Raw genomic sequence first — 27274 nt, forward strand, 5'->3', positions numbered from 1 at the left:
GTTCTGGAAGTTGCTAAGGATATCACCCTCTTCTTCCAGGGGACTCCAATTGTATGTCACATCATTTTCTTCCTTCTCTGCAGAGCACATTAGTGTGACATTTGCAGGTACTATTCACTGAAGTCATTAAACTCTGGCTTCCCAAAATATGAGCCAGTGGTGCACTAGAGCTGGCTTGTACCAGCTTGTGAGAACCAATTGTTAAATTTCTAGAAATTCTGCAAGATGGTTGTTAAACACAGCCATCATTTAAAATTAAATTATAAAAATTTACAATTAAATTCTTTTAAAGGCAAAGGTAATAAATATTCAAAATCTATCACCTTCTAATTATTTTTCGACATTTGAATGTTACCTATGCTCTTGAGGTTATTTACATCGATTGTATCTGTGTGCTACTGGGCATGTCCTCCCAACTCGACATGGATTGAAATCAGCCATTGTGGGAGTATCTAGGCTACAGAAATTGGTAGATGCTACAAACTACAGCTTGATCTATGTTTGTCACTCTAGACTTGAAAGCAATGGAGAAAATGTTACTAATGCAGATTCAGCTTAAAAGTGAGTTGTGTCTGTAGCCATTATTGTGAACAGCACCATAAAATGAGGCAATATTTTTCTGGTATTTGAAAACCATTATCCAATTCAGCAAATAAATCACTCACATTGTTTATGAATGATCCAAGTACCAATATAAAAATAATTGTTGAATTACTTTTTTCTTATTACTTAACATAAATGAAAATATCAAGCAACATTCATGTCAGAACTACACTAGTTCATCAATTGCAACTGTAGGTTGTCTAGGGAGATATGTATTTGGCAAAAATCAAAAGCATCCTGTCAGAATTGGTTATACAGAATTAACGATAAAGAGTATTGTATATTTTATTATCACTTATGAAATTGTGTGCTATACACCTTTTACATCAATACAATTTATAATAAATATATACCCCCTTTCTAAAGAGAATTAGTTGAACATTTATCAGCACAACACTACGTGAAATGATTGTTTAAGTTGTTCTGTTTCCTGTTGTATGCGTATTTTCTTTACATTTTGTTTTGTTTTGTTTCAAAAGTGTCCATGGTGAAAAACTACAACCTTTTAAAGTCTGTTTTAAAAAATGCTTTTATTAAAGCAATCTAAAGATAAGCTGTAAAAGGTGTGGGCTACTGAAGGGTTGCTAAAGACCAATCATATTTAGTCAGGTAATAGCTAGATTTGGATCTGGCAAGAGGAAGGTTTTTTTTTTTTCTTTTTCTTTTTTTTTTTTTTTTTTTTTTGCTAAGAGATAAGAAAATGACCACCTATAGAGTTGATAAGGTTAGTGTACTCTGGGAAAAGCTGCTGCAGCCATGGCAGGAAGGAAAGAATTGGTATACAACTTTCTAATTAAGAGAAGACTAGAAAGGAAATATATTCAGCAGTATAAATAAGGGAATCTTCTGTTTGTACCTGTAAGGGAGTAAAACATGAGCGATAAGCTGATAAGGCTTTTGGCTCCAAAAGAAAAACCTGGCCCGAAGTGTCAAATAATATATCTCTTAGAGGGATTTATTCCAAATTAAAATTAGTGATAATTTGGAGAAATATTTCCTAAAGTTTGAAGTAAGTCCTTGATTGGTTCTAACAATGATTAATATAGATAGGGATCAGTGAAGTTGAACAAAATTTGCATGTGTATCTGATATCTCAATGTTTTTCTGTAGAAACGTTACCTACTTTTCAAGAACAAAATTTTTTTTTGGAAGGCACTGAGGTGGGGGAGAGTGGTGAAGAATAGAGTTCCCATATACTTTTCTCTCCAGGAACAGAGACATTATCTTACAAAACTGCTGACCAGAAAAGGTCAGAGTCATGGTTAGCTAACATGTCTTCATCCTCCCAAGCCAAATCGCATAGAAGCCACTGGAGAACTAGTTTGGAATTCCGGCTTCACTACTATGTAGTTGTAGGATTTTGGAGGAGCTGTACAGGTTCACTGTGCTTTAGTTTCCTCATTCACAATATGACGATACCAATTTCTTCCTCATATTATATATAAAGACATATCTATGTCTATATGCTTGATCGTACATTATGTGCGGAGATAAACCGGTAACAGTGATTGCCTCTGAGAAGAGAGACTTACTTTCCATTGCATAATTCTTAGGCTCATGGTAGAATTTGTGCAAGTGGATGAAGCACTGCCTCACTGGGAAACACTCCAGTGAAATAAAGGACAGAAAAGAGCCCGAAGAATAATTACTTGGTTCTGTATGACACATGTGCTTTTAAAGGGTTGTAGTGTAGGATGACATTGGGTAAGTCCATGGGCCTAGAAGCCTAGGTGGAGTTCTTAGGATTTTGTATGTAGACTATGAAGTTTTGGAAACGTTTGAGCTGGAGAGAAGACATTCTGATCAAAGGTGGCTTTCAGGAAAGGCTGGTGCGACAGGCAGGGTATTTATTAGAATGAGGCCAGTGACCACTCTGAAACAGACACAAAGTAAGTTCCCTTCAAGGGGCAGGAAGCTCCCTGGGATGGTGAGACCAGAAAGGCACAGAGGCTGAACCCTCGTGATGGCGCTAGGTCCCAGGTTCGCTAGCATCCGAGAGGGGGGATTGGGTCGCTCCAGAGGCCACTGTGAAGGCTGCTGCCAGTTCTAGGGTCGGGGTGGGGTCAGGCTAGGTCCCTATTCCTAGGGCTTTAGCACCGCTCACTCACAAGACCCCTTTTCCCAGGAGGACGTATGGGTTTTTCCTGTCGCTCCAGCTTCTCTTTCGCGGCCCTTCCACGCTTGTCACTTACCTGAGCGCAGCCAATCAGCACCTAGAGGTTGGGCTACTTTCGGCCAAAGGAGAACGGTGACTTGTGGGGGACGCTCCCTGCGCACCAATGAATGTGCATGGAGATGGAGAGGCGGGCCTGCAAGTGCGAACAAGCCAATCACGGAATCCCGGCGGCCGGCGGCCCGGGAGGCAGTCGCGCGCTCGCATCCCCAAGATGGCGGCCGTTAAGGACAGTTGTGGCAAAGGAGAAATGGCCACAGGGAATGGGCGGCGGCTCCACCTGGGGATTCCTGAGGCCGTGTTTGTGGTAAGAGGCACGCTGTTCCCTGGCATCTTGGCTTGAGGCCTTGGACTGCCCCTTTCTTCCCGGCTCCCACCCAGGCCTCGACTGTTGGAAGGAGCTGAGCTAAGTGTTCGGGGAGGGGGCGCTCGGTCTGCTCTCACCCCTCGCACCTGGACAGATTGAGCTCTGCTGGGGGCCCGCCCGGAAGAAACGTAGCTCGAGAAGGCCGTAGAAGAGAACGGGGTGCGGGGCCGGGGCGAGGGGCGAGGGGCGAGGGGCGGCGGGTGGCAGGGCAGGGCGGCCTGAGGGACCTCCAGGCTGCCGCCGGTTTTCGTCCGCCTGCTGGTTGGAAAAGGGGAGGTGGTGAGGAGCTCTCGACTCAGCATGGATGCTGGAGACACAGTACAATGAATAGGCAGAACAGCCAGTGCTAAGATGTGAAAACCGGGAATATCACTTTGTCTGTTGAAGGAATGCAGTGGTCTCGGGAATGTTGCCTCAGGGGAAATGGAAGAAGAGACCGATGGGAAAATAGGATGATAGGTTGGGAGTGTAAAGTCCTTCTGTGTCTTGCTAAGGAATTGAGGTTTTTCCAGTAGGCAACGGGCTGTCATCAGAAGGCCTATCGTTTTAACTACATCATTCTAACAACTTAGTGGAGAATGAATTGTTGAGAGAGGAGGCTGAACCCTCGTGATGGCGCTAGGTCCCAGGTTCGCTAGTGTCCTAGAGGGGATCGGGTTGCTCCACAGGCCGTTCTGGAGGGCGCTGCCTGTTCTGGGTGGCTTTTTAAAAATTTTATTTTATTTATTTAATTTAGAAATAGTAGTTGAAAACTATTTGACTAACGAGAGAAAACATCTGACTGGCCCTCCAGGCCAGGTCATCTGTCTGTCCCCACTTAGCTACTATAAAATCTTCATGGAAGTTTCTCAATCTTTTGGTTTGTACCTTACCTTACCTCTGCCTTTTTTTTACTAACCACGTCTTATATCCTTCTAAAGACTCATTTATTTATACCACACTTGATATTGTATATTCGCATTTGCTGATTGAATTTCGTAATCGGTTATTATTTTGTGTTTTTATGAGCTGTGTCATTTATTTCTCTACATTGATCTATTATCTAATCATAACAAGGAATAAAATTTGTTGAGTGCCAGGCACTTTCTTAATGATTTTACAAAACTCGAGGTGGTAGCTACTGTTATGCCCGTTTTTTAGATGATAAAACTGAGGTACGGGGCACTTGAGTAACTTGCCCCAGGCCACACAGGATGTAAGTGAGGTATCCAGGGTTTGAACTTGGACAATCCGTGGAGGTCCAGACTGGCAGCTTACCCCTCATGCTCTGCTACTGGGAGGAGGTGAGGTAGTTCTCATGAATCGCCCTACTTCTCCTGGTCATAGCGTAGTGCCTCACACATAGTATAAGCTCAAACTAAGTGTCTAATTGAATTTCCATAGGGCCTTAAATGTTACATTCATGGTGCTCAGCTAGAGATGGCGTCAGAAATCTAACTCGGGAGACACTTTATCTGAGGGCTTTATAATGTCTTGAAATGCTTTTTCCCTACAATGTCGTGGTTATTTTTTTCTAGACCTTAAAATTTCTACCAACATAATGTAATAAGCAACCCAAATTTTATGTAACTGTTTATGTTTCCAAACTATTAATAATTGAAGTGACATGGTATTGTAGAAAGATTATTGGCTTCTAAATAGACCAGGGTCTGAATCCTGGCTCTGCTTCCCAGTTGCTGCTTAACCTTAAGCATATTATTTTACCACTTTGAGCTTGAGTTTCTTTAACTGAAATAGGGATGACAATACTTAGAGAGTTGTTATGGGAAACAGAGAACATGCTTGCAGTATTGCAGTGTAGTAGGTGTCGAATAGGTATTAATATTCATGATGATAGGAAGCAACATACCACAGTGGTTAGAAGTCAGACCCAGTCCATTCCCCAACCCCGCTGAGGCAGTAATTTGTTTTCTTTCTCTGCTTGAATTGTTGTTTCACCCTTGTCCATTTCATGACCTCTTCATCTTTCCACATCTAGTTCAGATATCATCTCCCTGTAGTTTTCTCTGACCTCTACCCCAAAACAAAATCCCTGGCACTTTGTGTCCCTGTGGCACATTATGCTATAGATAGGTGTCACGTACTTTTATAAGCGTTTCACATATGCTAACTCATTTAATCCCTGGTGACGAAAAGGTACTTGTACAGATGATGAGGAAATTGAGGCAAAGAGAGGTTAAATAACTTCCCTAAGGTCAACTCATCTAATGAGTGGCGAAGCCGGGATTCAAACCAGGCACCTCCTGTCTCTTAACCACAGCCTATGCCGCTGTAGTTAATTCTTGCTAAACTCCAGCACCTGATAACATGTATCATGTGCCAGAAACTTACACTTCTTTCTCTTCCCTGCAGTGACCCTTCTAGGAAGATGGCATCTCTCTTTAACATACAGAACTCAGCCATTATCTCTCAGCCTCACCTTTTCAATTTCCTTTACTGTCTAGTTTGATGGCTTCTTAGTTCACTCCCTTGCTGTGTTTCTCTTCCTTTTTCTTCCTTGCTTCAGCTAAGATATTCTCTGGTAGCTAGTAAATATGGATAAGAATAATGATGTGAAGATCTTAGAAGCTATAAGATAATTGAAGTTACTTATAATAAAGAACTACAGTTCCTGTAAAGTACTAGACGACTCTTGTAGCATCTCTTTTAAGTTTCATATATTTTCATCTTGTTTCTGATCCTTATCTAATTAACTAGCCTTTCTTCAAGGATCAGCATGTGGTATAAAAAATATTTTAACATCAGTTTTACTGCTTTTCTTTTGATCAGTTATTACTGTTACAAAAGATTATTCTGTTTGCCTTTTAGGTTTACTTTGTTTCAGTTATTTGATACTGAAGGAAGCATTTGTGGATTGCCTTGGGAACCCAGTAACCATATTTAGTATGATTTCTATGGTAAAACTTGTTGAATTAAAAATAAGTAATAAAATTGATAATCTTGACATGCAACCTGTAAAATCATTTTGTGAATAGGATGCATGAATAGGCAATGTATTTGATTGTTAGTATTTTCATATTTACTACTAGGGATGCATGGGAAATGCATAAAGTGGTGGGCAAGGTCATTCTTCTTTTCCTATTTTTGAATAAAAAATGAAGAGGAAAGTGAAAGAATAAATTAGCTATATAATATATATGTACCATCTGAAATTGTCTCTAACTTTTTATAACTACAGGTTGAGCATCCTAAATCTGAAAATCTGAAATCTAGAATGCTCTAAAATCCAAAACTTTTTGAACACCAATATAGTGCTCAAAGGAAATGCTCATTGGAGCATTTTCGACTTTGGATTTTTGGATTGAGGATGCTCAACTGGTATAATGTAAATATTCCAAAATCTAAAAAAAAAAAAAAAATCTAAAATCCAAAACAATTCTGGTCCCAAGCATTTTAGATAAAGGTGCTTAACCTGTACTTTTAGTTAAAAACAAACCTTTGGAGAAAAACAAAGCTTTTTTTTCTTCTATGTTTTAAAAACAAAGCAGTCAAAAAATCTGAGTGGCATGAATTCTAAAATTTGTAAAGTATTACTTTTGATATTAAAGGAAGATGTAGATTCCTTCATGAAACAGCCTGGGAATGAGACTGCAGATACAGTATTAAAGAAGCTGGATGAACAGTACCAGAAGTATAAGTTTATGGAACTCAACCTTGCTCAAAAGAAAAGAAGGTAAGTGTAAAAATTTCTAAGGTTTGAAAATCTTATATGACTTGAACTTTTAAAAAATTGAGATATAATTTACATATAATAAAATATTCAGATGTCAAGTGTTCAGTCCTCCAAGGTGGCTGTACCATATGAAATTCCCACCAGCAACGTACAAGAGTTCCAGTTGTTCCGTATCCTTGCCAACACTTGGTATTGCCAGTCTAAATGTGGTTTTGAAAACATAATAGAATGGTTGTTAAAGACTGTATTCCAAAGCTTTCAAAATCATAACGTCTTATATGTCTAGTTCATCCTTCTAATTTTGCCAGTGAGATTAGAGACCCACAGAGGCTGGGCATAAGACTTAATTAGTTATGAAATCCCAAGATTTCATAACTAATAGGCATAGGAAAAAAGCTATCCTTACTCTCAACTCTTTATTTCCCTACATTATTTTATATAGCTTATAAAGTCAATTCACTGTAATAAATATTTATAGATCTCTGTTTTGTGCATGTGCCAGCATTCTTCTGTAAGATAAATATTTATGGAATGCCAGCTAGATGCCACATACTGTTTTGGGTGAAATAACATCCAGTATCTGCTTTCAACAAGGACACAGGACTGGGCATGGTGGCTCAAACCTGTAATTCCAGCACTTTGGGAGGCTGAGGTGGGAGGATCACTTCAGTCCAGGAGTTCAAGACTAGCCTGGGCAACATAGGGAGACCCCCGTCTCTACAAATAATTAAAAAATAATTAGGCCGGGCCCGGCGGCTCGCACCTGTAATCCCAGCACTTTGGGAGGCTGAGGTGGGCAGATTGCCTGAGCTCAGGAGTTTGAAACCACCCTGGGCAACATGGTGAAACCCCGTCTCTACTAAAATACAAATAAATTAGCCAGACGTGGTGGCATGCGCTTGTAATCCCAGCTACTCGGGAGGCTGAGTTGGGAGAATTGCTTGAGCCCGGGAGGCGGAGGTTGTAGTGAGCCGAGATTGTGCCACTGCACTCCAGCCTGGGCAACAGAGTGAGACTCCATCTCAAAAATAATAATAGTAATAATTAGCTGGGTATGGTGGCATGCACCTGTGGTCACAGCTACTCTAGAGGCTGAGGTGGGAGGATCGCCTGAACCCAGGACGTTGAGGCTGCAGTGAGATGCGATCATGCCCCTGCACTCCAGCCTCGGCAAAAGTGCGAGACCCAGTCTAAAAAGCAAACAAACCACACAAAAAACCAGGGACGCAGTTTGGTGGAAATTATAGGTATATAAATAAAATTAGCACACAAAGTAGAACAGTAGGGGTACAGGGGGATGGTAACTCATTACTTTGTACCAAAGCACCTCATTAACCTGGAGGGGCCAAGGAGGTTCAGAGGAAGCTTCTAAGAGGAACAGATAGCTGTGTAGAATTTCAAAGATTAGTTGTGAGTTTGGAGGCAGACTAAAGTGAGGAAGGGGTAGTCTGGGCCTAAGGCACCATTTATGCAAAGGTACAGAAGTTTGTAGATATATTTTCTCATTTGATTTTGGTGACAGTTGTACAAAGTTGAATATGTACTGAGTATTAGATGAGATGAAAAGTCATTGACATGGAAAGATGGAGAGTGTTAATGGACAGAAGCAAGATAGAAAACATTAAGAACAGTGTGCTCTCGTTTTGGAAAAAAATGTATATATGCACAGGAATATCTGGAGAAATCCACACTAAAGGCATATTAACAGTGGTAATCTCTGGGTAGTTAGAATATGGCATTTTTCTTGTTTTTGCTTAGCTGTTTTCTTAATTTTTTACAATGTACATGTACTGCTTTTGTGATAGTAAAAGTTTATTTGAAAAAGAAAAATAAAGCCATTGGATTTGAGATCACCTACAGGGAGGTTACAGATAGAGAAGAAAATGTGCCTTGGGGCGGGGTGCAGTGGTTCATGCCTGTAATCCCAGCACTTTGGGAGGCCGAGGTGGGCAGATCGCTTGAGCCCAGGAGTTCAAGACCAGTGTGGGCAACGTGGCAAAACCCTATATCTACAAAAATTAGCTAGGTGTTGTGGTGCATGCCTGTAGTTCCAGCTACTAGGGAAGCTGAGGTGAGAGTATTGCTTAAGCCAGGGAGGTTGAGGCTGCAGTCAGCTGTGAGTGTGCCACTGCACTCCAGCCTGGGCAACAGAGTGATGATACCCCATCTCAAGAAAGAAAAAAAAAAAAAAAGGAAAAGAAAATGGGCCTTGGGACCAAGTCCTGGGAGAGGGGGAAATTTGCGTATCAAACTTAAATTGCTCTTCTAACTAGTAAATTAATGATAGACAAAAACAAAACAAAGAAAAAAGTTATATTGCTAACTCTACAACTGTGGTATGTAGCAGGATACTCACTCTAGCTTAACATATGGTCTAGGCCTAAATGTGGGGAGAAGGGGTAAAAATTCAAAGCACTTAGGAAACATCAGTGAACGTTGGTGTTCTGGATGAGAACAGTGTTTGTCTAGTGTTTTAAAAGAGAATGGTAGAGTTGGAGATAGTGAGTTAGGAAAATTTTCTTGAGTTTTACCTATTTTAATAGTGGGTTGGTCATTTTTTTGAGACAGGCTTTCTCTCTGTTGCCCAGGCCAGAGTACGGTGGTGTGATCACAGCTCACTGCAGCCTTGACCTCCTGGGTTCAAGCAATTCTTCCATCTCAGCTTCCCAAGTAGTTGGAGGGCTACTTTTCTCTTTTTATTTTTCTGGAATTTCTCTCACTCCTATGATGTCAGCTATGCAACAAAACTATTTTTGTGTCATGATCTAGTTGTTTTGCAGCAGATGGCTCTATGTAGTTTAGATGCTAGCCTTTTTGTTTTTTTTTTTTTCAATTTGCTATTATTTTATTTAGGATTTTTGAATTTCTGTTCATAAGTGAGTTCAGCCTATTTCTTTTTTTTTAAATTTTTTTAGTATTTATTGATCATTCTTGGGTGTTTCTCGGAGAGGGGGATTTGGCAGGGTCATAGGACAATAGTGGAGGGAAGGTCAGCAGGTAAACATGTGAACAAAGGTCTCTGGTTTTTCTAGGCAGAGGGCCCTGCCGCCTTCCGCAGTGTTTGTGTCCCTGGGTACTTGAGATTAGGGAGTGGTGATGACTCTTAACGAGCATGCTGCCTTCAAGCATCTGTTTAACAAAGCACATCTTGCACCGCCCTTAATCCATTTAACCCTGAGTGGACACAGCACATGTTTCAGAGAGCACGGGGTTGGGGGTAAGGTTATAGATTAACAGCATCCCAAGGCAGAAGAATTTTTCCTAGTACAGAACAAAGTGGAGTCTCCCATGTCCACCTCTTTCCACACAGACACAGCAACAATCTGATCTCTCCTTCCTTTCCCCACATTTCCCCCTTCTCTATTCGACAAAACCTCCATCGTCATCATGGCCCGTTCTCAATGAGCTGTTGGGTACGCCTCCCAGACGGGGTGGCAGCCGGGCAGAGGGGCTCCTCACTTCCCAGACAGGGCAGCCAGGCAGAGGCGCCCCCCACCTCCCGGACGGGGCGGCTGGCCGGGCGGGGCCTGCCCCCCACCTCCCGGACAGGGCGGCTGCCGGGCGGAGGGGCTCCTCACTTCTCAGATGGGGCGGCTGCCGGGCAGAGGGGCTCCTCACTTCCCAGACGGGGCGGCTGCTGGGCGGAGGGGCTCCTCACCTCTCAGACGGGGTGGCCGGTCACAGACGCTCCTCACATCCCAGACGGGGTGGCGGCGGGGCAGAGGCGCTCTTCACATCTCAGACAGGGTGGCTGGGCAGAGGCGCTCCCCACATCTCAGAGGATGGGCAGCCGGGCAGAGACGCTCCTCACTTCCTAGACGGGATGACGGCCGGGAAGAGGCGCTCCTCACTTCCCAGAGTGGGTGGCTGGGCAGAGGGGCTCCTCACATCCCAGACGATGGGCGGCCAGGCAGAGACGCTTCTCACTTCCTAGACGGGGTGGCGGCCGGGCAGAGGCTGTAATCTCGGCACTTTGGGAGGCCAAGGCAGGCGGCTGGGAGGTGGAGGTTGTAGCGAGCCGAGATTGCGCCACTGCACTCCAGCCTGGGCACCATTGAGCACTGAGTGAGCGAGACTCCGTCTGCAATCCCAGCACCTCGGGAGGCCAAGGCTGGCAGATCACTCGCGGTCAGGAGCTGGAGACCAGCCCGGCCAACACAGCGAAACCCTGTCTCCACCAAAAAAATACGAAAACCAGTCAGGCGTGGCGGCGCGTGCCTGCAACCCCAGGCACTCGGCAGGCTGATGCAGGAGAATCAGTCAGGGAGGTTGCAGTGAGTCGAGATGGCGGCAGTACAGTCCAGCCTCGGCTCGGCATCAGAGGGAGACCGTGCAAAGAGGGCGAGGGCGAGGGTGAGGCTAGCCTTTTTCTTTGTATGTGTTGTAAATCTTGCAGCCTGTCATTTAACTTTACCCTTCAAGCTGTGTAAAAATTCCTTAGTATTTCATGTGTTAATCTCTTTTTCGACACTTGAATCTGAGATCTTTTATCTTTCTTTAATTGGAAATTTTGTGATTATCACTTTTTCTTTTTTTATCGTCTGTTAATTTTTTTTCCTCTTTCTTTCTGGGATTCCTGTTTACAGATGTTGACACTTCTAATTCTGCCTTCCATTTCTTTATATTATTTCCCTTTTTTCTGTCTTTGTCATTTATCTTTTGGCAATTAGATGGATAGCCATGAGTTCTTTGTTTCAGCTGTTAAGATTTTTATACCTGGTAGTTCTGGTTGGTTCCCCTTCATATTACCAATATCCTTTCTTTTCTCTTTGTGGTATCTTTAAGTATTTAATGTATAGTTTTATCTTTTGGTATTTGTTAATTTTGTTTCATATGGTAGAGGTTGTTGAATTTATTGTCTTTATTTATTATAATGATCAAATTATAATGTCTTTTCCCTGTCAGCTTAGATTCCCTCAGGGATATCAGCTACTTTGGCCAGTAATGTACGTGGAGGTGGGGGTAATTTAAGTCACTCCTGGTGGGTAGCAGTGGCGCTACCTCGGCTCACTGCAACCTCCACCTCCTGGATTCAAGGGATCCTCCCGCCTCAGCTTCCCAAGTAGCTGGGATTACAAGCATGCACCACCACGCCCAGCTAATTTTTTTGTATTTTTTTTTAGTAGAGACTGAGTTTCACCATGCTGGCCAGGCCGGTCTCGAACTCCTGGCCTCAGGTGATCCACCCGCTTCAGCCTCCCAAAGTGCTGGGATTACAGGCGTGAATCACTGTGCCCAGCCAAGCTACTTTCTCTTCAGGTGAAGCAGGGTAGGGAGGAGTGTATTGCTTGGGCATGTGCAGTGTCATTGGTGGTCTGGTTCCTAAGTTAGCTAGGGCTGCATCTGATTGATTCATTAATATGCTTTATAGCATATTACATATAATATTTATATATACAGAATGCATCTTAAAAGTCATTTACATGACAAAAAATCTTGATCTGAACATACTCCTTATGTTGTGTGTGTATCACATATTTTACAAATGTATAACATCTTTCTGTTTACCTATATGAACATATCATGCAAAAATAAGCAAACTTGAGCAATCTATGGCATCCAGATTGAATTGTAGTGAAAAAATGAATGCTAGGTGTTTCTAGATTATTCACTGGACTGTATTATCAAATGATGACACTATGTTTTTTTCTTAAGCAGCAGGCTCATTTAACACATTTCTTGCCGGGTCAGTAGCACAGGGTGTAGTAAATTTGCCCTGCCAACCTGCTGCACACATGGAGTGACTTCTTTTATGTGACGCAATAAGTTCATTTTCATTGTTGTGTTTATATTTTGTTTACATTTTGGTCTCTAATAATATTTAGTAAATTTACCTCGAAAGAACCAGAGCTTCGTTTTTATATCCTTAGTCTGTTTTGCTAGAAATTACATTTGACAGAGACCCTAGAACTGTTTTGCATATATCTCCATGCAAAACACATGCATCTAATTACCATAAAGAGCTAAACCCCAGTGACAAAAACGGTATCATTGTTTTCTCTTTTTAATTGACTGAATGTTTTTAGCATACTATGTTTTTCTCTTATGTTCTTGTCAGTGAGGTTGATTGCATTTGGGAGTCACTTACTAGCATTTTGCTAGTAGCTATCATATAACTTATCCATTAAATCGGATCAGTTGTATCATGTCCATCATTGTTTTTTTAAATTTCTTGTGTTTAAATCAGTGATCCATTTATAATTTTAAGAACGATCGTTACCTCCTTTGAAAAGAAGAGCATTTATCAACATAAAAGTTAAGGAAGAAATACCCAAAGCTTAAAAGAATCACTAAATTATACTGTATCATAATGTGGTGTGTTTGGCATTCAGATGATTCTGTACATTTTTCACAGTGTGGCAAGTGCACATACTGAGAAGGTGTCACTGTGCTTTGCCTGGCATTTAGCTGACTGTGATGTACATGTGTGTATACCCAATGCACACACCAGGAGTAGCTATGTGCATCACTGGATAGGGGATTGGTGTCTTCTATTTTAGAATGTAACTTTTGAATCCATGTTATTTTTAAAATTAGTTTTAAAATTAATCTATTTAAAATTTCATTCTAATCAAATGCAGAACCTATGAATCAACTCTGTGGAATATAGTCTGCTCTAGAAATGTTAAATAGCCATGGGGTATATATAGAACAGAGCTTTGTCTTCGTGGAATAGGCATTCCATAAACATTCACTAGTATATCTTAAATATTTTTATTAAGTATTTATACTTTAAATATTTTATGAATATTTTACTAAATATATTTTCTTTTGGTGAATATTTCATTAAATATTTTATTTTTATAAATATTTATATCTTATTTTATCTCATATCTAAAAATATCTTAAGTATTTTATATCTATAAATAGTCCTCAAGAACACATTAGTAGAAAATGCAAAGTTAGTAAGACCATGTCCTGTTGTTTATTTTTGCCTGCAAAATACTAAGTTACTCTTTTTCTTGTTCACAGGCTAAAAGGTCAGATTCCTGAAATTAAACAGACTTTGGAAATTCTAAAATACATGCAGAAGAAAAAAGTAAGTGCATTTTTGTTTGTAAATATGAGCAAGCTAGGATATGTCAGCAGAAACTCGTCTTCTTTGACTCTTTGGTCACTGATATTTGATCTGTGCTGTGGAATCCAGTCTGCCTTCTTAAGCACATACACTAATGTTATGATGTGCTTCTGTAGCAAATGTGGCTTTGTGGCCTTCCCCCAAAAGTCAAGTTTAATTCTAGGGCCCACACTTGGATTACTTTGCTTATCTTTAGTGCTTGTGAAACTTAAATGCAATTTGAAATTGTTTTAGGTGTACAAAGAAAATGTCTTATTCTGTGCTAGCAGCATCTAGGGTTTTTTCTTTGTTGTTGTCTTTCTCCCTAAGAATAAAGAGTTAGTCCAAGATTTATAGAGCTGGAAAGAATCTTAGAGATCATCTGTTACAGGTTCTCATTTCATAGTTGAGGAAATGGTTATGGAGAGGTTATACTCGACCATTGTCTATGTAGTTAGTTACTGGCAGAACTAAATTTGAGAGTCTTCTAAGTCTTAATCCAGTATTCATTAAATAAAAGCAGGTTGTAAAGATTAAATCTCATAAGCATATTGTATTTAAAAGATTGTGTGTATGCTTATGATTTTGCTTGACTGGTAGAATAACTATTTCTAGTACATTTTAATATGTGGTGAACTTTGTAAGACTTCAGCAACTGATTGATTGGGCATGAAGCACCAATGAAATAATAGAAGAATGGCTAATTCTTACAATAATGCCTTCTCTGTATGTCAGGCACTCGGGGGTGTGTGTGTGTCTGTGTATACTCAGTGCTTACCACTGACTTCACAGGTGTAGGGACTGTTGTAATCCTCATTTTACAGATGAAGAACCTGAGATACAGAAGTTAAGTGAGATGCCAGATTTGTACAGCTAGTGAGTAGCTGACCCAGAGTCCATACCCAGCCACCTGGGTCTAGCATTCATTTCTTTTACCACTACACTTAGCCTGCATGATGGTACTGTTTTAAATGTCCTAGGTTCAACTGTGCAATCTCTCCTTTATAACCTTGGTATCAAACTGGCCTGTTTATGGTACTGTCATTTTTTTTTTGTTTTGAAGGAGTCCACCAACTCAATGGAGACCAGATTCTTGCTGGCAGATAACCTGTATTGCAAAGCTTCAGTTCCTCCTACCGATAAAGTGTGTCTGTGGTTGGGGGTAAGTAAATGTTATAGCCACAGCTGATATATTTGTAAACCAGTGTGTTTTCTGTAGCAAACACACTGGTTTTGCTAGTATTTGCTAGTATTTTAATAGTATTGCTCGAGATATGTAAAGTGTTCATCTCCTTTTGATTGTGGAAGGGACAAAGGGACAGAGTCCAAGTGGTTCATATTAGAAACTGACTAGAATCAGAAGTGCGATGAAGATCGCAGTAAAAACATACTGAAGTCTCTCCCAATCAAGATAAAACTGATCAAACAAACCCTGCTTCTCTTCCAGTTAGTGCTTTATCTCTCTTAAATATAATGGAGGAAGAGCAATAGAAGTAAAATAGAAGGTACTGCTGAACTTTAGATAAACGCTTCTTCCCATAAGAGTTTAATAATTCTAGAAAGATCCCTCTCAATTTTAGGGGAAAAAGAGTATTGCAAAAAGTTTGAGGTTAGAGTTTATTTTTTAAAACCATGTAATTCAGTTTTAGATGATTTCATTGAGCTTATCTGTGATTTACCTATTTTGCTCTTCTCAGTCCTCTGACTATCCAGCTACCTGTCCGTGGATCTTGTTACCTCAGGCAAGTTCTCATACAAAGTAGCAAGCCGAGTGTACTTCTACCAGCTGTCCTACGGGGAGGATTTCCCCTAGCTGCTGTCCTGTAGGATCACTCTGGAGAGGCACTCTAGATTAGCCCAAGGAGGTTTGCTCAAAGTTTGTACAACATTTATATTTCACTCTACAATCTGCATTTCAGTATTTATCTTTTATAATTTATCACTAAGGCTTTTTAAAAAATAACTTTGAAGCATAGCAACTACACCTGAGTGTCCAAGGATTGAATGATTTTCTGTATTCAGTTTTTTTGTAGAAATTGCATGACCTTTTGATTCACAAATTCAAGTGTTACTTTATTTCAGGAAAGATAATTTCTGTTGTGTACTTGAATGTGACTTTTGCCCCATTTCTTTTATTATCTTTTGGGAATAATAAATATGCATATGTTCGATCTCCTTTATCTGTTTTCAGTACCTATCATGTTCTCTGTTTTCAGTTATTCGATGTGTTTCATTCTGTGTGATTTCCTCTGGCTGCTTCCCCATGACTTTGTGTTTTCCCTTGTAGTTACTCTGTTTTGTTGCTTTTACTCTGTCTTTCGTAACTGTTCTTCTGTTTCTCTTTCTCTTCATTTTCTTTGCTGAGCTCTTCTTGCTCTTTTCATGTTTTTCTTCTTTCATTCCTCTTGAATGTTTAAATCCTCATTTCACCACTCATAGACTGGCACTTCCCACAATCTTCTCCATCTCAGTAAATGGCAGAATCTTTTGCCTGGTTGCTCAGAACAAAAATCTTTGAGTCTTCTTTGACTCTTCTTTATTTTATATCTCTCAACCAGTCCTTCAGCAAACCCCACTGGTTCCTTCTTCTGAATAGATCGAGAAGCCAGCTATCTCTCACTTCCTTACTGCTGTTACCATGGTCCAGGCCACCTTTGTCTCTTGCCAGGACTGTGGGAATACCGTCTGTATTAGTTTTTAGGGATGCCATAATAAAATTACCACAAACTGGGTGGCTTTAACAACTGAAATGGACTGTCTCATGGTTCTGGAGGCCAGAAGTCTGTGATGAGCCCCAGAATCAGGGTCGATTCCTTCTGAGAGCTGTGAGGGAAAATCTGTTCTAGCCTTCTCTCTTAGCTTTGGTGTTCGCGGACAGTCTTTGGCATGTTGATGTGTAGAAGCATCATTGTGATCTCCGCCTTCATCTTCACATGTGTGCATGCATGTGTCCAAATTTCTCCTTTTGAAAGACCTTATCTCCAAATAAAGTCACATTCTGAGCTACTGGGGGTTAGTAGTCCAACTTATTTTTTGTTGGGAAGACAGAATTCAATCCATAATACCTTACTTCCACGTAAGGTCACATTCACTAGTATAAGGGGTTAAAACTTAAATGTATCTTTTTTGGGGACACTCTTTAACCCATAATAATACCCTAATTCACTGTCTTGCTTCTGCCCTTGCTGGAATTCCTAAAGTCTTTCCAGCACAGTGGTCAGATTAATCCTTTGAAATCTCAATCAGGTCATTCCATTATTCTGCCCAAAATCTTTGAATGGTTTCTTATCACATTCCGAGGAAAAGTCCAAGTTCTTTGAGTGGCTGACAAGTTCCTATACATCCTGGTACTCTCTGTTACTTCTCCCTTTTTTTTTTTTTCTGAGACAGAGTCTCACTCTGTCGCCCAGGCTGGAGTACAGTGTTGTGATCTCAGCTCACTGCAACCTCTGTCTCCCGGGCTCAAGCGATTCTTGTGCCTCAGCTTCCTGAATAGCTGGGATCACAGGCACGTACTACCATGCCCAGCTAAATTTTTTGGTAGAGACGGGGTTTTGCCATTTTGGCCAGGTTGATCTCGAACTCCTGGCCTCAGGTGATCTGCCCACCTTGGCCTCCCAAAGTGCTGGGATTACAGGTATGAGCCACCGTGTCCAGTCTCTCTGTTCTTCTCTTACTTCCTCGCTTGGCCACACTTGGACTTCTTGCCAGACTTAGAGCATGCTGGGAATGGCCCTGCCTCAGAACCTTTATTCTAGCTCTTTCTTCTGCTTAAGCTGCCAGAGTAATGCTTTTAAAACATGTCAGATGATTCCGCTTTTCTGCTCAAGACCCCAGTGGTTTCCCTGTCACCAAGGGTGGAATACAGAGGTGTCCTTTCCACAAGACAGCCCTACTCCCTCTCAGCACTCATTTATGCTCATTGTTTTGCTCACTCTGCTGTAGCCATGGTGGCCCCCTAACTGTTCCTGGAACCTGCCAGTGTGGCCCCACATTTCTACTTCTGTGTTCTTCACACTCAATCCTTTGAGTTCTCAGTTCCAATTGTTAGCTCCCCCAGGGACCTGCTATGACTTGTCTGTCAGCATTTCTTGGTTTCACTTGTACTGTTTATCTTGTATTGTTTTCCTTCAAAGTACTTAGCACTCCCTGATATGTTATTGATTGGTGTATTTACCAGTTCCCTGACACATAATAAGTGCTCAGTAAAAATTTTTCTTGGGTGAATGACATTTTTGTTAGTTTTTCATCAGAGTTCATACATGCTAATGGTTCAAAGAGCAAATAGAAAGCAGCAGGCTACTGCTCCATCCCCAGATGCACCCACTTTTAATCATGTCTGTACATCTGTATGTACCTAAATATTGGGAATTTTGTTAATTGTTTTTACAAAAATGGGATATATATTGTATATTGTTCAGCACAGATGTCTTTATTTGTGAGTAGACACAGAGTTTGCCTCCTTGGTTTTATTGGCTTACTATTCTGTGGTAGGGCTATGTGATAATATTCCCAAGTCAAGGGGTGTTTGGATTGTTTTAAAATTTCTTGTACAGTGAGTGGTGCTGTAGTAAATATTTTTGCACATATAGACTTGTATACAAAGGCATATTTTTGTATGCTGCTTTGAAATGGAATTGTTGTGTCTAAGAGTATGCACATTTAACATGTTGATGGATACTATCAAATTGCTCTCCAGAAAAGACTACCAATTTTCATTTTCTCCAACAGTATATAAAAATACCCTTTTATTAACAGTCTCACCCACATTTTTAGATTTTTGCTAGTTTTATAGGTGAAAATAGTATCCTCTTATAGGTTTTTGTATGACAAAATGCTCATTTGTATTTCCTCTTCTGTTTGCCTTCCTGATTATGTTGTTGCTCCATTTTTCTGTTGGATTATTTTTCTTTTTTTTTTTTAATAGACATTTAGGTCTTCTTTATATATTATGTATTTCGTATGCACAGTCTTCTCTTAATATTGCAGATACTTTTTCTCATCTGTCACTTGTCTTTTGTGGTACCTCTTAGAAGTTTTAAATTTTAATGTAATCGACTTTATCAGATATTTATAATTTTATCTTAACAACATACTCCTTTCACCAAATCTGCAAACATTTTTTTTCCTAATATTTATATACTTAAATTTTTTAGAAAACTTTTTTGTTAAGGATAACATGGAAAGATAAGCAACTCCTCAGGATAATGGGTGAGTGACTTCCAAAAAGAGGGCCTCCCAATGGCCAGTAAACATATGAAAAGTTGTCCCACTTCATTAGTAAACAGGGAAATGCAAATTAAAAGCACAATGTGATCTCACTGTGTACCCACCGGAATGGTAGGGTGATACTAAGTGATGGTAGGACATGGAATAGTGAGAACACTGATTTACTGTTGGTGAAGGTGTAAATGGACACAGCCACTGGGGAAACTGGCAGTATCTGTTAAAGCAGAACATATGCATTGCCTATGCCATAGCAGTTCCATGCCTGTTTCTCTCTCTTTCTGCCTCTTGCTGTATATAATAAATGTATAAATATTAACTAAAAGAAAGGTATAAGAATGTTCATATCAACTCTGTAGTAACCAAAACCTGGAAACAACCCAAATGTTCATCATAGTCGAATGGATGAGTAAATCATGATGTGTTCAGACTGTGGAATACTATACAGTACAGAGGAGGAATGAACTGCTGCTACACGCCAGCACTGCAAGGGTGATTTTCACAAACAAGGTTGAGTGAAAGAAACTGCATAGCAAATTACCACAAACTCAGAGGCTTAAAACAATATCCATTATCTCCTAGCTGTATAGGTCAGAAATCCAGATGGGCTTGGCTGGGTCCTCTGTTGAGGGTCCCACAAAACCAGAATTAAATTGTCAACAGGGCTGTACTCCTTACTAGCATCTCTGGGGGAGAATTAGATTTCAGCCTTATTCACGTTATTGGCAAAATCCGGTTCTCTGTGGTTGAGGTCCCTGTTTCCTTGCTGCCTGTCGTCCAGGAGTCAGTCTCAGCTTCTAGAGGCCACCTGCAATCCTTGACTCATGGTCCTTTCTGTTTTCAAAGCAGTGATATGACTAGTCTTTCTTACACTTTAGATCTTTCAAACTTCTCATTCTGCTGCCAGCCAGAAAAAGTTCTCTGCTCTTAAGGGCTCATATAACTAGATTAGGCCTACCTAGGCAGTCTGTATATTAAGGTCAGCTCTGACAAATGATGTAAATATCTCATCAGAGTCACAGATTCCAGAGATTAGAATGAGACAGCTGTTATGGGAGCCATAATTCTTGCCTACTATAGAAGTCAGTCACAAAAGAGCACATATACTGTGTCATTCTGTTTATGTAAAGTTGTAATACAGGCAAAACTATGCTGTAAGTCAGGTTAATGGTTACCTTTGCGGTGGGGGTGCTGGTGGTAACTGAAAATGTTCACAAGTAAGCTTTGGGGTGTTGGTGATAACCTGTCCTTGATGTGGATGCTGGTTCCATGAGTGTGTTAAGTTTGTGAAAATACATCAAGCTATATATTTATGATATGAATACTTTTCTATATGTATATAATATTAAATATAAACAAAAAAATCAGAAAACTGCATAAAGCAAAGTGTAAGTGAACGAATCTGTTGTCAGGGTTCAACCAGAGAAATAGAACCAGTAGGATATAGCTAACCTGCATAAACTTGTGTGCAAAGGTTCAGGTTAATATGTGTGTACCTCATGATTTCATACTGTTACCTCCAATTCAAATTCAGGACAACAGAGTTTTCACTTTAGTTGTTCCTCTGTTTTTTTTTTTTTTTTTTTTTGAGACAGAGTCTTGTTCTGTCACCCGGGCTGGAGCGCAGTGACGTGATCTTGGGTCACTGCAACTTCCGCCTCCTGGGTTCAAGTGATTCTCCTCCTTCAACCTCCTGAGTAGCTGGGATTACAGGCACGCGCCACCACGCCCAGCTAATTTTTGTATTTTTAGTAGAGACGGGGTTTCGCCATGTTGGCTAGGCTGGCCTTGAACTCCAGACCTCAAGTGATCCACTCATCTCAGCCTGCCAAGTGCTGGGATTACAGGTGTGAGCCACCGCGCCTGGCCCCCCTGTTTCTTCTATATCAAGAATCCTGGTTTTCAGAAATACCAAGGGTGATAGAATTAAGCTAGACAACATTACTATTCACACGCAAAGCATTCTTAGAATAACACCACCCAACACTGTTACCACTGACATTTTTGCATATGTTCTTCCTGTCCTTACGCATTCTTTATAAGGTTGTTCCCACATTGTTGGAGCACAGAGCCATTATATACTGTTTGCTCTCTCTCTTTCTCTCTCTCTTGTCTTTCATTTATCCTAGTTCTTCGTGTAAATATTGAATGCACATCATAGTCTTTATGTTGATGTCCCCCCAGTCATCCCCCAGTCATTTTGATTGTATGTTACTCATTCGTCTGATAAGTAGATTGCCTTAAGATTTATGGGAATGATATTCCCTGAGTTATCTCATGTTGCTGACAACTTGTCTGTGGCCTTTGTACTTGAAATTCAGTTTTGCTGGATATAATATCTTAAACTCACATTTTATTTCCTTGAGCATCTTATACAGTGCCCCATTTTCTTTTGTTGTAAAGCATCACTGTCAAAAAGTGTGAGGGCAAACTGATTTCTTTCTTTTATGAGTGATGTGTTCTTTTTGCCTGGATGCTCAAAGGACTTTTGGGTCAGTTTCCCCCAGGTATACAAAGTACCCTTTCATTTCATTTTGCGTGTCATTTCACCCAGTGTGTGTGTGTGTGTGTGTGTGTGTGTGTGTGTGTGTGTGTGTGTGTAGTATGTGCATGTGTCACATTTCAGGAACATTTTGTTGAAATGAAGGATTTAGAAATTTTTTTGGTCCCCTGCTTTGGTTTTTTTTTCTTTGTGGATTCTTGTTATATTTATGTTCAGTCTTTGCTTATGTTGAATATTTTTGTCCTATCTGAATTTTAATACAGTTTTCTAATTATGGATTGGATTATTTGGTCAGTAAGTATTTATTTGGCATTTACTTTGTGCCAAATACTTTCATGTTGTCTTGTTTAATCCTTACAACAATCCTTTGAGTAATTTTAAAATTGCATTTGTGAGATGAGGAAAGTGGTTTCGGAAATGCCAGTGGTAAGTCAGGTGATAGGGAGAGTTCAAAGCTGTAAAAGGTATGGCTTCCCAATTCCAGGGTACATGCATCCCTGAATATTGGCAGTAACACTAGATCTTCAGAATGACAGACACATTACCTTGTCTTAATCCCTAACATCTGTCAGAAGTAGTAGGAAGGGACAGGTAAAAGCTAGCTGTCTTTTTTACCTGGTCAAATATAGATGATAATAAATGTCTTTGAAAAATTTTAAATTAATATCATATCTCAAGCTCAGAATTTATTTAAATTGATACAAACAACACTATTTAGTTTCACGATGGAGGTAGTAGAAAGATAGGATTTTGTATCTAAACATACTGGTTTCTTATCCTGATTCTCCCATTTACCCACTAGCTATGCCAGCTAAGGAAACCTGAGCCTTCATTTCTTTAACTGTGAAGAAGACAACTTTGGCCTCAGCAGGGTTGAGGATTAAATGATACAATGTATGTAAATATATTCTTTAACCAAGGGGTCAGCAAACTTTCTGTAAAAGGTCAAATGGTAAATATTTTTGGTTTTGTAGATCACATGGTCTCTGTCTCAACCACTCAGTTTTGCCATTGTGGTATGAAAGCCTGAGTAGAGAATAGCTGGGCTCCAGTGACACTTAACTTACAACAAAAGGCAGCAAGCTGGATTTGACCTGAGGGCTGTAGTTTGCCCACACTTTAATCTAACGTATAAAGCTCTGTGTAAATATTGAGTAATTGTCATGACTTTCTCTCTTCAGGCTAATGTAATGCTTGAATATGATATTGATGAAGCTCAGGCATTGTTGGAAAAGAATTTATCGACTGCCACAAAGAATCTTGATTCCCTGGAGGAAGACCTTGACTTTCTTCGAGATCAATTTACTACCACAGAAGTCAGTATCCTTTCTTAAAACAAAAAGCAAGGGAAAAAAGGAGAAAGATTTTTTTAAAAAAACATTCTTTCATGGGCAGAGGGAGAGCATTAGGAAAAATAGCTGATGCATGCTGGGCTTAATACCTGGGTGATGGGTTGATAGGTGCAGCAGACCACCACGGCACACGTTTACCTTTGTAACAAACCTGCACATCCTGCACATGTACCCTAGAACTAAAAAAAAATTAGAATACAAAAAACCTCCCACATTCTTTCTTACATTGCTTTAGTGGGAAGAATTTCCTTATTAGGCTAATATAAAGGTTATAGATTTTATAAGATAATAAATAAGATATTCGGAACTAGTACTTAAATAAGTTTGTAGATAGATTAGTGATTTTGAAATGTGATGTGAAAACAGCAAATTCACATAGGTGAGTAAGTGTTTTTCTTCCAAATATTTTCCCAAGACAATTTTATAACTGGTTAAATAGTTTAATTTCACAAGCATTTAAGGGTCTCCTATGTTCCTGCAACTGTGCTAAGACATATGGGGCATGAAAATCAATTTTAGAAAAGAGTGGCAGTGCCTTTCTCTGGTAGAACTGTACATGTAAAACAGCTGAATGATAATTCATAGCAAACTATAAGTAAGTTAACATATGCAACACCAAGGCAATTTAAACTTTGGGAAAGATAGATGTAGGCTGGAGTTAGTTCAAAGAAGGCTTTGTTGAGAAGATAAAAGTTAGGCTGCTTTTTTAAAGGCGGCGTAGGGTTTAAAGATCAGCAGAGAGAAGAGGTGGGAGTGGGGTATTCTGGTCAAGGGGGAAGGCAAGCTCTTTGCCTTTCTTCTCTGGCCTGTCTTTTCCTCCTACTTCCTGTCACAGTCACTCAAGACAAAATCACGGGAGTCACCTTTCACACTTCTCTCTTCCTAACTACCAATAATAAATCAATCGCCAGATTCACATCAAATTTCCCTCATAAATCTCTCTGCCCATTACTGTTCTCGTTCTGGGGCTCCAAAACCTGCACTCAGTACCTTTTTAGGTTCCTCTCATTCCATCTGTCCTTCCCACTATCTCTAGTATGAATTTACTAGGTCACTCATTTTTATTCCTCTGGTTACAATATTTCAACGGTTCCTTGTTACTTACAAGATATACATATAGGCACTCTTGTGAAGTGCCCCCAGCTTGTCTCACCTCATGCCACTGACCTCTTCTTGCCTTTCCCCAGTGCATTCCAGGTTCCAGATAACCCCAGTCAGTTATTGTACACACTCCCCAATTGTGCCACACCCTTTGCATTTCTACACTTTGTTCCTCCTAACTGGAATGACTTTCCCATATTTACAGGATGTGCTCTTTTTTTACCCTTTTACCCTAAATATCTCAGTCCAAGCCTCAGAGCTTTCCTGAACATTTTCTGATCCTCAGGGTGTTTCTTGTGTGCTTGCTGAACACATACTGCTTAGTTTTACCTTGCCAAACCGTGAGCTCTTCAGATGTAGGAGCTGCACTTTCTCTTCTTTTCCAGTGTGCAGCATGTGGCAGTTGTTTATGGTTGGCTGAGGGAAGGCAGGCCTGTTGGGGCCTAGTGCAGTGGTCATCATCATCTGACGGGTAGTGTGGAAACTTCATCCAGCTATGAGATGACGAGGGCCTAGGACGGGTGGTGCTTGTGGAAAGGAAAATATATTAAACGTGTGAGAAAAAAACAGGATCCAGTGACTTAGATGGGTACAGGAGCCAAAAGTGAGGAAATCCTCTAAGATGAGTCCTACAAGCTTAGTTAAATGCCATTTGTTATTGCTAGTACTGCAAAAGGTAGGAAAGGAAGGTGTGCAGACAAGTGAGGGAGCTAGGGTGGACAGTCCCTGTTACATTGACTATTCTACTGGAGTCTAAGCTCCACGAGGAAAAGAACTTCACCTGTCTTATTCAGGTCAGGGCTTTGTACAGTGCCTAGTCAAAAATACAGTAGATGCTTAATAAACTTGTTAAGCCAAAGGGAGGGTAAGAGATAAAATTATTGATAATTGTAATAATATAAATATTACATGGCAGGATATGGGTTGAGTGATCTTTCAGATTTCTTGGATGAGGGACTGTCTTTAAAACTATCAAGAGTGTCTAGTACATATTTGTTAAATATATCATAGTTGACTAGCTGACAGTTGACTAATACCATAGTAAACAGTGGGTTAACAATTAATTTGAGTCCTTAGTTTTGATAGAGTTTAATTATAGTATTTTCCTAACAATTGACATTATAGCAGGTTGTCTTACAATACTATTTGTTACCAGTATTTGTATATGTTTCATTTCTGTGTCTTTGATTCATTGTGTGAGTGGAGTGAATACTTAGTCATTGCATGCATTATCTTTAGAATTGCATTTGCATTTTCTTTGACAATTCTTGCAGATATGGCCAGGGTTTATAATTGGGATGTAAAAAGAAGAAACAAGGATGACTCTACCAAGAACAAAGCATAATGCTGGCAATTAAAAATGTGGTTTAGTTTTCCAAACATGTTATCTTAAATACCCCTTTATCCTTACAGGTTGACATAACTTTGAATGTTTTAACAGCAAGAATTTTAAGAAAAGATAAACACCATTTTATTTATTTATAAAAACAAAATTAGTTTCAAATATTTTTGACATTGTGATTTTTTTTTCACATTTCTCAGCAAAGCTAATGGTATTTTAATCATTATTTTTGCCTGTCATAAGAAAACTCTTAGCTGAAATGGCCGAAAACTGTGAGACATGCTATGGAAGCTGAATGCCGGACGCTAGCACAGTTTACTTTTTCCCTTTCTAATTGGCTGATGTTACTCTCACTTGATGTGGTTAAACCATTTTAGAGGTAGAGAAGACAGACAGTTTGAATATTTGTAAACTTGTTTTTCTTTGGTATATTTAGGACTTAGTGGTCCTCTGTTGCTATTGTCTTCTATAAGTGGGGTTTCATGACTTACTGCGTAACGAATAACTAACTACTATGATATTCTGGACATTTTAGGAAATGGTAATTTGCCTTGCTACCCATTAAGAGGGCTATTAAGACAACATTTTTTCTAACCTCAGATAAGTGCAGTGTCTTTGCAATGCCAACATAAGGGAGATCTTGGCCAACGTGAAATAAAATTACTCATTCAAAACTCTGCCTAAGGTGATTTTGTAGTTCTTAACAGTTCTCCAAAGCATCTTGAACAGGAATATTAAGATAAATGTAAATCTGCAATGGCTGAAAAGAGTTGTGAGCTTTTTTATTCATGATAAAACCTTATAGGAATAGTATAAAAAATCCCTGTGGAAAGCTACTAGTACATTGACCAGTGCTGGGTGATACAGATTCTGATAAAAACATAAATGTATTAGTTCATCTCCGTGTAGTAAAAGGTATACTTATACAATGTTTTGTACTTGTATTTCATGAAATTAAAACAGTGACGCTAAAACTATGGCAGAGCACTTTTTTCATGTTACTCTTTGTCTTACTATGTTTGGGCTGCTATAACAGAATACCACAGAGTGGGGGGCTTATAAACAGCAGAAATTTCTCTCTCCCAGTTCTGGAGGCTGGGAAGTCCAAGATCAAGGTGCTGGCAGATTTGGTGTCTGGTAAGGGCTGTGTCCTGGTTCGTAAACGGCACCTTTTCACTGTGCCCTCATGTGGCAGAAGGGGCAAGGAGCTCCCTTGGGCCTCTTTAATTTGGCACTAATCTCATCATGAGGGCTCTGCCCTTATGACCTACTCACCTCCCAAAAGCCCCACCTCCTAATACCATCACCTTGGGGGTTAAGATTTTAACATAACAATTTTGGGGTGACACAAAGATTCAGACAATAACACTTTTTAAAGTTAACATGGGTCTTTTCACATATTTGTAAAGTTTACTTGTACATATACTAGCATGTTCCAAGAACAACTTATATTTCTAGAAACACCATAAAATCCCTGTGGAAGGAATACAGATCTGCAAACAATTGAGAAGTTCATTGAAAAGATAACAGAATTTCCTTGATTGAATTTTTCTTTCATAATTTTAAATTCTCATATTTTAGAATTTGAGGTTTGTAAACATCTTGAGATATTGTATGTGCTCATTTTCCCCAAACTTTGTTATGGTAAGTATATATTGGTATGAAATGTTCCTGTTAATGTTAGAACAGGAATGGTTTGCTCCGAAGATCTTCATTTTGTCTTTGAAAGTATAAATATGGATTTTTAGGTAATTACAAGGGCTATGAAGAAACAAAACTCTTTCGAGATATGAATTACAGGCCAAAAATTAAGGTAATTATTTAACAGATATTTAAAAACACCCATTATGTGTCAGGAACTGTGTTAGGCTCTGTTA

General features: G+C 39.8%; 1 protein-coding gene across 2 annotated transcripts; it reads left to right on the top strand.

Annotated features, from left to right (window-relative positions):
* Positions 1-2560: 2560 nt before the first annotated feature.
* VBP1 (VHL binding protein 1) lies at positions 2561-26374 on the top strand. Of its 2 annotated transcripts, XM_034949538.1 has the most exons (7): positions 2868-3083; positions 6692-6816; positions 13789-13855; positions 14937-15035; positions 15571-15615; positions 22784-22922; positions 25330-26374. In XM_034949538.1, exons 1-7 carry the CDS (start codon positions 2883-2885, stop codon positions 25398-25400), a joined length of 747 nt encoding a protein of 248 aa, XP_034805429.1. In that variant the 5' UTR covers positions 2868-2882; the 3' UTR covers positions 25401-26374. The 2 variants fall into 2 exon arrangements, with proteins under 2 accessions (XP_003809999.2, XP_034805429.1); XM_003809951.4 differs by lacking the exon at positions 15571-15615 and having other exon boundaries at positions 2561-3083.
* Positions 26375-27274: the final 900 nt, after the last annotated feature.

The sequence above is a fragment of the Pan paniscus genome, chromosome X (assembly GCF_029289425.2).
Source record: "Pan paniscus chromosome X, NHGRI_mPanPan1-v2.0_pri, whole genome shotgun sequence".
Taxonomy (NCBI): Eukaryota; Metazoa; Chordata; class Mammalia; order Primates; family Hominidae; genus Pan; species Pan paniscus.